At 35.9% G+C, this 13,196-nt stretch overlaps 2 protein-coding genes across 2 annotated transcripts; both read left to right on the forward strand.

Moving 5' to 3' along the window:
- The first annotated feature begins 800 nt into the window (after positions 1 to 800).
- Positions 801 to 1,687, forward strand: LOC108777154 (uncharacterized). The gene is made up of 2 exons (XM_018543967.1): positions 801 to 1,170; positions 1,568 to 1,687. The coding sequence occupies exons 1-2, from the start codon at positions 958 to 960 to the stop codon at positions 1,685 to 1,687; spliced, it is 333 nt and encodes a 110-aa protein (XP_018399469.1). The 5' UTR covers positions 801 to 957.
- A 3,068-nt stretch (positions 1,688 to 4,755) lies between these two features.
- Positions 4,756 to 8,082, forward strand: LOC108777163 (uncharacterized). The gene is made up of 5 exons (XM_018543978.1): positions 4,756 to 4,867; positions 6,214 to 6,399; positions 6,461 to 6,699; positions 7,366 to 7,528; positions 7,940 to 8,082. Exons 1-5 carry the CDS (start codon positions 4,756 to 4,758, stop codon positions 8,068 to 8,070), a joined length of 831 nt encoding a protein of 276 aa, XP_018399480.1. The 3' UTR covers positions 8,071 to 8,082.
- Positions 8,083 to 13,196: the final 5,114 nt, after the last annotated feature.

Here is a 13,196-nt window from a genome sequence, read left to right on the forward strand (position 1 = left end):
ATAATGGAATAAATTAAGATAATTTTATAAAAGTTACTTGTTAGTACGCGTATTAAATGTTCAAATGTGCCAAATTAGGTTAGGACATTGCTAGAACATAAATTAGAAAGAGAGAAAAGGTTATAAACAGAGAGCAGAAGTGAGATAGAATACAGTGCCCTGATTGGTTACGCGCCTCGGCCGCGCATGCGCACTCCATTTTAGGCTTCACTAACATCAAAGGTGCCGACAGAGAGTTGCGCTACTGTATATACTGTGATAATAGGCGAATGGTTTGAAGACAGAGTGACATATTAAAATGGATGAAGCTCTAAGAACAGATTACTCATTTCTACAACAGACTCAACTTCAACATCACCAAGGACATTCTATATTAGAAAGAATTAATACAGAAATGGTATCACAATTTCGATTAGATAGTCTCCACCTTGTGTATCTGGTTGTTTTTAAGAGATTACTCACAGCTTGGTTGAAGTGGAATGGTCCATAGAAACTTCATAGAACTGTTGTTGTTGCAATATCAAGAATGTTACAGTCTGTCTCAGACTATTGCCCTCAAGATTTTAATAGAAAGCCACGATCATTAGAAGAACTGAAACTTTTCAAAGGAACGGAGTTTCGTCGATTATGCCTATACGATGGTATCCTTGTTTTCAGAGATTTTTTAAATGAAGGCATCTACAAGAATTTTCTTTTATTACATTCTGCTATATATGTATATATATATTATCAAGTCCTATCCTGGTTCATTCCATGAGTGACTATGCAAATCAATTGTTAAGAACATTTATTACACATAGTTCCACCATATATGGAAAAAAGTTTGTAGTATACAATGTTCATGCACTATCACATTTGGCAGAGGAATGTACTTTACACGGCCATTTAGATCAATATAGTGCATTTAGATACGAAAATTTTCTGAAATCCATTAAGGACACACTTAAATCTGGATACATGCCTTTACATCAAGTTGCTAATAGAGATTCAGAAAGGAATACGTCTATACCAATTATATTGGAAATCAATGGTCAAGAAATTAAATTATCCAAAAAACAAACACCACGAACGGAAGTTCTGTATGGAGTACACTACAAGCGAATTTCTATAGATAATGTTGTCCTACATACTGGCAAAAAGGACTCGTGTTTACTAACAACTTCTAATGAAGTAATAATTCTTGAAGATATCATTTGTAATGAGAATGTCATATCTTTATTGGGAAGATTATTTCAACAAACTAATGATTTTTACACGTATCCACTTGCTTCATTTGTTCTTGATATCGTAACTGTTTCTCAATTAAGTGAAAATACTAAAATTTTTTCACTGTCTGAAATCAAAGCAAAATGTTGGCTTATGCCGGATCATGATTCCTTTTTATGTGTGCCGTTGTTACATACATTAACGATATTTCAAGCATTACAATAATCTTAAATCGCACTCTTCACAGTTAGAAATTTATCTATATAGAAATATATAGAATTTCATTTTCTATTATTCACAGCTAAAATTCTATTATTCACACTAATAATCAATCATTATCATTATAATAATTATCATTTAGTTTGTAGTGTTAAAGTTTACACAAGAGGACGTTGATAATGATGAGGAAATTAATTATGAAATTGGTCTTACGAAGTGGCTAACTAATATTGACGAACAAATGAAAGGCTTTACTTATTGACCTCCATCTGATCAAGATGCTGGTAACTTTGTAAGAAAAGAAAAACAAGTCGATCAATCTTGGCCAAAGTATTCAGTTGAAATTCTAAGATATTATGGTGAGTAAAATTTTAATTGTTTTAACTTTTTGTTATACAAATTTTTTTTATTGAACGTATACTGAATTTTAGTATATGGGAGTTTTTGGGATCACTGATTACACATTTTAAATAAAACTTTAAAGAATTGAATGGTGGATTTAATATGGAAACTAAATAGAAAAAATTAATTATAACTTATTTATGCGTAAAATAATTTTTTTTAATTTTGCTAATATAGTTACATAGAGGTATTTTTATTATAAAATCTTTGTATAAAATATTTTTTAATATCTATTTATTTAACCTACTTTATTACAGATCTTTATATGAAAGCAAGAATTGCTGTTAAAGGTTTTGTGGCAGAAGGTTAGCGTATGAGACTGAAAAAGAAACTGGGAGGGGAAAACGAAAAAAAGTACAAAAAAAGCTTTTTTCAGACTCTGATTTTGATGAAGACATTACGAAGCATAACAAGAAGTCAATTCCATTACCGCCAAGTGTTCCTTTTAAATGCAAACAAGTCAAAGAAAATAAATTGAAAAAAGCAGAACGCGAACTTAGTTCGATGGTTTCCTCTTCTCCTTTGAAAGTGAGTTAAAAGCTCATAATGAATATTAAACTTTATATTAAGAAATCACAAGTTAAAAAATTTTAACATTTTTTAAAACACTTCTCTGTTTAGGTTTTAAAAAATAATGTTAAGAAGCTGAAAACACAAAAGATAAACAATAAATGATAAGACTGATAGTTATACTATGTCGATTGCACAAAAATCTGATTTTAGCAAAAATAGCAGACCGTCTTGTTCAAATAAATTACAATCACCTAAAAAAACAACTATAGAAAGTATCTTTACTTCTCCAAACAAAAGATTTAATAATTTTGATTCTGGTAAATTTTCTCATAAAATTTAATAATATTGTTTATTTACTGGAACAATGACATAACTAAAAAATTGTCATCTTAATTGTCATTGAGCAGTTTTAGTACAAAGACTTATTTTGTTTATAAGCAGAACGTTATATCTTCTATTAATACGATATTGCTACAAAGATAAAAATAAGAATATTCTATACTTGTATCATTTTGAATGTATTATTTTGTTACGTCCAAGCTCCGATTTCGGGAGGAGCTGCGGAAGGGAGCAACGAACTCTGCCCGAGATTCGGTCACGCTCGATCCCCAAATTTTGGAAGGGGCAACGGAGGAGCGTCATCGAGTTCGGGCTCTCGCAGGTACACACCGTGGAGTGTCCTGCGAGTCGATCGTACCTTTAAATGCTCCGGAAAATGGGTCAGTGTCTCGAAAGAGACACTATGACGCCTTTTTCCGTGAGCGGTCACGATCGTTGGTCCTTTAATTTAGGTCAGGGAACTTAATCCCTATTACCTGGAAGTGGACCTGTGCGATCTAACGGGAATGGATGAAGGAATACGAGAAAGGGTTTAAGAAAATTAATTAAAACGGGTTTTGCATTTTAAAATTAAATTCCTTACGCATTTATTAATTACGATTACAAAATATATAAGCATTATAATTAAGTGAGTACGACTTAAACATAACACAAGTACGTAAAAATATAATTACTAATTATGAGTATATAAAAAAGAAAAATTACAAAAATAAAAAACTACCAAAATATAAGTACGTAAAAAAAAAAATAGTAGAAATTATAATTATCGTGTTTGTGTGTGTGTAAGAGTGGGACGGGAGAGGAGTTAAGAGAAGTGCCTTTGGCAGGAACAGGGGACTGCGGGTCGGACAGCGTTCATACGAACGAGAAAGGGGATGGAGATCCCGGGAATGTACATGTGTGTGTGATGATCTCATGTTGTGAGATGAGATCTGCGGGATGGAAGGAGGTGGAAGAAAGATCAGGGGGAGGAAACGTCTGCCCAGGGAAAGAGCTGGTGACGGGGGGAGGAAGAGAAGTCTGTGGGGGAAAGGAGGTGGTGAAGGGAGTAAGAGAAGTCTGTGGGGGAAAGGGGGTGGTGACGGGAGGAAGAGAAGTCTGCGGGGGAAAGGGGGAGGTGACGGGAGGAAGAGAAGTCTGTGGGGTGAAGGAGGAGGTGAAGAGAGGAAGAGAAGTTTGTGGGGTGAAGGAGGAGGTGAAGGGAGGAAGAAGAGTTTGTTCTGAGAAAGAGGAGGTGGTGACGGGAGGAGGAAGAGTTTGTTCAGAGAAAGAGGAGGTGGTGACGGGAGGAGGAAGAGTTTGTTCAGAGAAAGAGGAGGTGGTAACGGGAGGAGAAAGAGTTTGTTCAGAGAAAGAGGAGGTGGTGACGGGGGAAGGTGAATGGGGTTCTATGAATGGGGGAGGAATAGGAATCTCATCCAGGGAAAGGGGAGGAAATCTCTCGTGCATTTGGAGAGGGGAAATCGAAGGGGAATCAAGGGGAGTTAGCAGGGGGAATTTGGTGAGGTTTAAGGGGAATTCCGAGGAATCGACAGGGGAGTAGGAGGGTTCCGGATATTGTACTTGTGTAGGTGTGGGTGTACGTGTGTCCGTGGCGGGCTGAGCGGAGGGAGGCGTAACAATAACTGACGGACGCGATGTAACGTCTACGGGTAGAGGCGTAGGCGTATTGTCTACGGGTAGAGGCGTCAGCGTAATATCTACGGGTAGAGGCGTCGGCGTAATATCAACTGGTAGAGGCGTCGGCGTAATATCTACGGGTAGAGGCGTCAGCGTAATATCTACGGGGAGAGGCGATTGACAGAGCCGCGAACTCCGGCGTCTCTTCGAGTAAGGGCCTCTTGGGCGGGCCTCTCTAGTGGCACCCTGAGTGCGCACTAAAATGCGAAGAGGGTATTAGGTGTGGAGAAATAAAATAAAAAAAAATTAAAATTTGAGTTTACGTCCAAGTAATTTGTTACGTAAATTCTCTTTTTTTTTCTTAGGGAAAGTGAAGGGGGGAGGAAGGGAAATAAAAATGTGTCTTACTTGTAACCCGGAAAAAAGAAAGGTGGCGGCGATCAGTCCCTCACAGTAATGACCTGGTCCACAGCGGAATCTGCTGAAGGCAGGTTTCAAAGGCCTTCGGAGGCGGACGGTCGGTCGTGGATGGTCCTGGTGGACTTCGACGAAGCCTTGGAGGCGCACGGTCGGTCGTGGATGGTTCTGGTGGACTTCGATGCACTGATTCTAACCGACCACCAGATCTTGGTCTGTTGACTCGGGCGATGCCTCGAACAACTGACTGTCGACCAAAGAGGTGACTGAGCGAACAAGAGAGGCCGGACAGTAGACTCGGGCTTATCGCCTCGGACTACTGACACGGTGGTGCTGAAGATTACTACTGACGCTGTGCGCTTCCGAGGGCCTCGTATTTATACCCCAAAAGGGCGGGCTTTTCCTTTGTCTGGAAATTTTTGCAACGCTAGCAACTTGTGACATGATTTACGATTTTTCTTAACTCCTATCGATATTGATATCAAGCGTCTTCTAGGAAGAGCTCCGAGAATAAAGGATTTTACGATTTTTGCTAGTCCTATCGAGGTTGATCTCGCGTGTTCTCGGGGAGTTAAGAAAAATAAAGTAATTTACAATTTTTCTTGAGAGTTTTATGCGTAGGAAATTACAGTCGGAACCACGTTGCGCTTTGTTATAGAAAAAATATATGACCAGAAGAGTCGTCGGTTTCCGCGCTTCATTTATTGGGTGTCAAATGAACATTGCTGTGGGAAATTCTCTAAGAGTTTTACGATTTGGCACAATGGACATGGCGCCAGTTATTTTTTTAAGCTAGTTTTCTTAAAGTTCCCAGATGATACCTTAGAGTGTTCGTCATCTAATGACCGCTTTAGAAATATGTGGTTTCGCAATTTTTATCGCCGTCAGCCCTTTGTACGCAAGTTGTTTTCCTCGTTTTATTTTTCTTTTGAGTGGCGTTTACGAGTTTCCCAGCGCGTGGTGTTTACTTAGGCCTCGATTATCAGATATCCGCGCTCGGGCCCTTCTCGTAAATTTCACTCTGGTCATGACGCTGACCAAGATCCTTTGAAAGAAAAGAATCGTGGAGTCTACAGGACGTAACAATTTCAACTTTTAACTTTTAAATAATTCAACAAAATAATCGGTAACTAAACTTTTTTCTAACAACATTATATTACTAAATAATTTTGAATTGAAAACTATTTTGTAACAAGAATGTCAAAAATAAAAAAGGGTTTTTTATAAGGATTTACTTTATATTAGATGGAAATTTAATACACTGAATAAAGAGCTAATGGTTATTTTTTATTCTTGTAGAATTACTTGTTCTGAATAAATTCCTAATTAAAAATGATATTAAAAATCTGTAATAGTTGAGAACATTTAAATTAATTTTTTGGAAAACTTGATTTTTTGAGTTATGTTATTTTTTCAGCAAATGAGCGACATGATTTCAAGAAAAATATATCTAATAGTCTCTGTATCTTTTCACTAAACTGTTCTCTTTGACAACAGATGTAGAGAACTGTAGTAAAATATTAAATAAACATCAGACTGATGACGATGTCCAGTCTACTTCGAATTCTTCTGTGTTGTCTTATAACTCTTCTCTGCAAACAAGACGTTTTAATCCCGTTAATTCTGCATCTTTTCAACGTAATTCCTTTTCATCTATAGGCAAAAGATCTATAAATTCTGATGGTAAGTTCTCTCATAAAATTTATAATGCAATTCCAAAATGTATATTTCTTTTTTAATGTAGATAAAGAGAATAAGACACTCGCAGAAAAGCTAAATGAGAGAGTGTATGTTCGATTAGAAGAAATTAATAAGAAGCTAGATATAGTTCTCATGAATCAAGGGAGGTTTAACAGGTCTCTTCTCCCAAATGAAAAAAGGTTTCAAAAACCTGCAAATCTTCCAGATTTACCTATTAAGACAGAAGATCAACTAAACTTGTTAGAAACATATTTACAAGATGATAACAATTTTACAAGTATGGTGAGTAATCATCTATTTTTTTATGTTTATATTTATTTATTTATTTTTTACTTTTAATCATTTTTCACATATCACGTTTTTTTTATAACAAAACCTAAATTAATATTTTCTTATTTATGTTAGTATATTTCAGCATTTTTGTCATTTGTGGTACATTAAATAATGTATAATATAGTAATACATAAAAATTTGTTGAGATATTGTACATTATAAGTGCACATGCTTTAATACTCATTGTCAGTACAGTCTCTTCTTAAATCACTAACACGATATTTAGATGTAAATATAATAGTGAAATTTTAATCATACTTATGTTTCGTAAGAAATATTTTTCTATTATTTTAACTTATTTTTATTTTGATACTATTGAAAACCAACATTTTACAAATTTCATACAAAACAATTTCTTTTCACCTTTGTAAATTAAATAAAAATTTATAAAAATATGTATCTTTTCTCGCATAATTTATAACACATGTGTTATATTGCATTTATATTGTTAAGTGGAAAATTATAACATTGATGTTATATTATTGTTAAATGTTGTTTACTGGGTAATTCGTAATTGCACTTTTAGTATTTAAATTAGAAAGTTTCAAGATAAAAAAATTTATGACTAGTTGATAAGAAATATTTTCTATTGTTTATTTCTTATCTTTTTTTTAGTGTGATTATTTAAGTTCTTTTATCATATCCAAGGATATAGCAAAATCTACTGTAAGAATTGCTGTAAAACTTCTTACAAACTCGGTGGCATCTACAATGAGTTTTAAAGGACAGAACAAAAAAAAACCCTTTTATAAATTAAAAATACGGGAGGCTATACAGGGTAAGACTTACTCATGATATAATTTTTATACATAGATTTAAGTATTATGCAATTATTCATTATTTAATCTCTTTAGATGAAATAAATTAACTTCAGTGACACATCAGAACAGATATTTTTCTATTAATATTTTCTATTTTAATTCTTGTATCAATGCATAATTTTTTACCTCTTTTTACTATCGTGTTTTACAAGATTTCCGCTAATAAAATTAAATTCAAAACGAAGTGAAATCTGTGCAAAATTATTATTTATTTGAAGGACGAGACTGATTTTAAAGTGTGAATAAATTAGTACAAATATAAAAATTTTACTGTTTAAAATTTTATATAGGTACCCATGTACCGATAGAAGGGTTAATTGTATTTTGTACTTTTTATTGTAGAATGTGATTTCATACGTGTGTTTCAGGTTCATTATTGATTAAATTTGACAATATATTACTTTTCGAAGCAGAAGAAACCATGAAATCATGGTTGGCCAATGCCCCCTGGCGCAAACAAGATGATAAAGATGGAAAAAGAACAAAAAAAACTAGATAAGAAAGAGAGAATCCCGGAAAGTAATATTTTCATGTTTTTATATTATATAATATATATTTTATTCTTTGTATATTCTGTAATAAGTATATATTCTTTTTGTAACTACATATATAATGATCCGGTTTTTTAATGCAATGTGTATGCAATTTGTATGCAATGAAAAATAAATTGTAGTCATTTTTTTCAACTTTTAATGGAATTTTTTTTAGTTAGAAGAACCCGTTGAAAATTTTTTTATATGTGAACATTTATGAATGTACATATTTATATATGGGTTCTGCGCGTTACCTCAAGAAAGTAAAATGATCCGGTTTTTTAATGCAATGTGTATGCAATTTGTATGCAATAAAAAATAAATTGTAGTCATTTTTTTCAACTTTTAATGGAATTTTTTTTAGCTAGAAGAACCCGTTGAAAATTTTTTTATATGTGAACATTTATGAATGTACATATTTATATATGGGTTCTGTGCGTTACCTCAAGAAAGTAACGCGTTATCGTTACTTTTTGAAAAAGTAACTCAATACCGTTACCAATTTTAAAAAGTAACGCGTTACTTTTGTGTACTTGAAGAATATCATGATATATCATAAATATTTTCGTTTCAAGTCAACAATGCATCGAAATTGATTCATAGTAAGCATTGAAAATTCGTCGTAATTGAATCGTTTTGAACGTTGAAAATTCATCGAAATCGAATCAATCTGAGCATCGAAAATTCATCGAATCGAGTACCATGAATTCATCGAAATCGATGAATATTTCGATCAGTTTTCGAAACATGTTTTCGATGTCGATTTTATATCATTTCGATGAGTCATTTCTCGCTGGGTAGATGATCAAGGGACAATTGACACAAAATACAATGTACTTAACAACAGTCAGTATATATTAAAAACGATAATAATATAAAGATATTAGATCCGAGTACATTGATAGTTCTTGATGCCAGTGCTACAATCTTGCACTTACATTAGACGAGGCCAGTATACATTATCCCAACTTTATGTCTGATTTTACTCAGACTAACTCGAACATGCACTTGAATACCTCGTTATGTGTATGCCAAGATTAATTTTTTATATATAAGAATTCTTTTAAAATTAATACTCATATTTTGAGAGGGTTGTAGCCGGGAAAGCCGTGGACATTGTCGTTCCGTTCTTTTGGTACTGCGAGGAGAAGCCTCGATGACCTTCGCGAAACGGGTGTTGGATCGAGCCCGGCATTAAAATAAGTCGCGAGAATGAATGTATTCCTGCAGTCGATTAAATATAATGTCCGTAATTGTGTAATTGTTGACGCTCTCGAGTAAGGTCGTCGAGTTAGAGTTTTCTGTTTTTGCTAGAATAAGAGCAATGATCTTAGCCGGAGAAATCGCAATTTCTATTGAATAACTCATCGGATACCGCGAATAGAAGGCTCGACGACTCGCGCGCACGATTGTTGTATCGCGCTGTTAGTAAAGTAAGTTGCTACCCTGATTACGTTTCTCTTCTCTCCCGAGATGTCGTTGATTATTTATTTAAATAAATGTTGTATTTGTTTTATATTAATTCTGAGTGTAATTATTGCGTTCTCTCTCTCTCGTTCCTCGAACCTTTCCTGCTCACACGAAGAGCCCCCTCTACCTCTTTAGTGGCTGAGCTTGCCGGTTCCGCCGTCGCTATGAGAGAAAATTCCAGTAATATTTAGCGTAACGTTAGAGATATCTCGAGTATTTAGATTCGGTCTATGAGAATTAATAAAGTATCGAAGAGTGGCACGCTCTCTCGTGCCTGGCGCCCATCTTTGAGAGTCATTGAGAGAAAAATTGAGAGTAGAAAAAAGCGACGAAGTTGCCCTCGTGAGTACGGTCGCAATATAGGGTGGCCAATTTATCTGAAGACATTGAAATATCTCGAGAACTATACATAAGATAAAAAAAGAAGTGCAACGAAAGTAGCTCGACACGAAGGGGGGAATCCAATGATACCAAACTCGGCCCCTACCGCCCCCCGGGGGCGGGGTGGGGGTGGGGGACATAAGAAACTTAAATAGGAACCCCAATTTTTTATTGCAGATTTGGATTCTCCAGGAAAAAGTACGCCAAGTTGACCTACGAACTTTAACATTTTGGTTCACAGGTGGCGCTGTAATCGATAAAAATCCAAATTTATCAGAAGACATTGAAATAACTCGAGAACAAAAAAAAGGTGGCTAATGAAACTTGTTCGCTTTAAAAGCTGCCTTCCAAAGAAAGCAAACTTGACCCCCCCCCCTCTGATGGTGATTCTTGATTTGATATTATTGTTGTAATGTTTCATACGTGAAGCAATAATGGAAAGTATCGGGGAAAAAAATCATGGAGTTCATTATTAAATGTATCAAAAAATACATTTTGCGTTACCCGGGAACAACGACGTGGACGTAGTATTTTTCTGTTCCCTTTGGGGTGCTTGTTTTATGTGAGTCCACTCGTATTGTCACTCGGTATTCCGCATATTACATATCGGCATTTTATAATAGCACATAATTCTCATTAAAACTAAGAATCAAGATTAGTGACAAACACAACAAACATAAAGCAAGCACCCCGATTTGTGAGAGGCAAGGGGACTCACATAAAACAAGCACCCCAAAGGGAACAGAAAAATACTACGTCCACGTCGTTGTTCCCGGGTAACGCAAAATGTATTTTTTGATACATTTAATAATGAACTCCATGATTTTTTTCCCCGATACTTTCCATTATTGCTTCACGTATGAAACATTACAACAATAATATCAAATCAAGAATCCCCATCAGGGGGGGGGGGGGTCAAGTTTGCTTTCTTTGGAAGGCAGCTTTTAAAGCTAACAAGTTTCATTAGCCACCTTTTTTTTTGTTCTCGAGTTATTTCAATGTCATCTGATAAATTTGGATTTTTATCGATTACAGCGCCACCTGTGAACCAAAATGTTAAAGTTCGTAGGTCAACTTGGCGTACTTTTTCCTGGAGAATCCAAATCTGCAATAAAAAATTGGGGTTCCTATTTAAGTTTCTTATGTCCCCCACCCCCACCTCGCCCCCGGGGGGCGGTAGGGGCCGAGTTTGGTATCATTGGATTCCCCCCTTCGTGTCGAGCTACTTTCGTTGCACTTCTTTTTTTATCTTATGTATAGTTCTCGAGATATTTCAATGTCTTCAGATAAATTGGCCACCCTGTATATATACATATGTATTTAATATAAGATAAGAGGTACAGCGGAAAGCGGAGGCGATTCGAAAATCGGCCGAAAGTTACATACACTTTACGTATGTTCACTTTGTATCACTTTGTACTGGCAACTTTAATAATTAATAATCAGTTACTTTCCGTGGTAATATATTACGATTTAACTCGTGATAGTACTGCGACAGTTTTTTTAAATGTACGTCATATCGGTCAGCAGTCGGTGTAGTATTTAGAATAATAATTTTATTTAATATGGATTTAAATGATGACTGCTCGGTTTATTGGTGAACAGGGTGAGAGGAGAAGTGCGACTAGCGTCCGCCCTTCAACATCAAAACAATCCACAAGGCTGCTTTCACTAACCGTTTAATATTAACGCGTCAATTTTAGAACAAGGTACTTATTTTTTATTCATTAACGCGATCGCATATTACAAAGCAAAATTATTAAATAAATGTAAAACAGTTACTTTTTATGGTAATATATTAATTATGCGCGGTGCGGTGTTGTGAGGGAGACAGCGAAAGCTAGACGTAAATGATTTGAAAATCAACCGAAAGTTGCACAGTCCCCCTCACCTGACCGCTCCGCCTGCAGTCAAAATGCCCCATTACAGTCGAATGGCATATTGTACTGCGCGCGGAGCAGTGAGGTGAGGGGAACTACGGAAGTTAGACGGAGACGGTCGAAAATCAACCGAAAGTTGCACTGACTCCCTCACCTCACCGCTCCGCCTGCAGTCGAAATGTCCCATGGCAGTCGAATGGAATTATTCTGCGCGCGGAGCAGTGGGATTAGGGGAACAGCGAAAGTTAGACGTAAACGATTCGAAAATCAACCGAAAGTTACACTGTCCTCCTCATCTCACAGCTCCGCGTGAAATACAAATGTCCCATGTCAGCCGAATGGCATTGTTCTGCGCGCGGAACGGTGAGGTAAGGTGAGATGAACAGCGAAAGCTGAACATAGGCGATTCGAATCAGTCAAAAGTTACATTTGCCCACCCCTCCCCACCTCATCTCATCGCGTGCATTGCAAGTGGTAGATAATGATCGAATGGCATTGTACTGTGCGCGGTGCGGTATAGTAAGAGGGATAGCGAAAGCTGGACGAAAACTATTCGAAAATCAATCAAAAGTTGCACTCCTCTCACCTCACTGCTCCCGCTCACAGTCCACATGCCCCATGACTCCCATGACATCGAGCGGTATATACTAGCGTCACATTTGCCTCTTGCGGCAGGAATGTCAGAAGGACATCGAATGGAATGTGGTCGACGATAATAATGATAACGACAATGATGATAACGACAATGACAATGACGACGACGTATTTTAAAAAACCTTTTTAAAAAAAAGGTAGAAAAAAGCGCTAAGAGTGGGTGTTGATGGTCAAAAAACCATTTGGGCCAGTTCCTCCAACGCCAATTACTTAATCGACTGTGAAACTGACCAATCACATTTGCTGTTAATATCTAAGAGGTATACTATCTTTACACTTATTTAATTCTAATGACATGTATCATTTGTGTAAAAGATTTGATATCAACAGTCGGCGTCAAATTAAACCGTCTGGGCCAGTTAAATTCTAAAATAAAAAGTAAAACACAAGTGGTACCTTTAATCTTTAAGAACCCATATAGTACTATTATTTAAATTCTACTAAATTAAAAAGTAAAACCCATGAGGTATCATCTTTATCTTCATACAATGAAACCTAAGTATATGCCTATAAACTTACATTTTAAAAAAAAAGTTAGAAAAAAGCGCTAAGAGTGGGTACTGCTGGTCAAAAAACCATTTGGGCCAGTTTCACCAACGTCAACTACTTAATCGACTGTGAAACTGACCAATCACATTTGCTGTTTAGTAGAACCATCTTTAAAAACCTACATGATTTTATCCTTACTTACTTAATTCTAATGACAT

This window comes from Cyphomyrmex costatus, unplaced genomic scaffold, assembly GCF_001594065.2.
Source record: "Cyphomyrmex costatus isolate MS0001 unplaced genomic scaffold, Ccosl1.0 scaffold1130, whole genome shotgun sequence".
Classification (NCBI taxonomy): domain Eukaryota; kingdom Metazoa; phylum Arthropoda; class Insecta; order Hymenoptera; family Formicidae; genus Cyphomyrmex; species Cyphomyrmex costatus.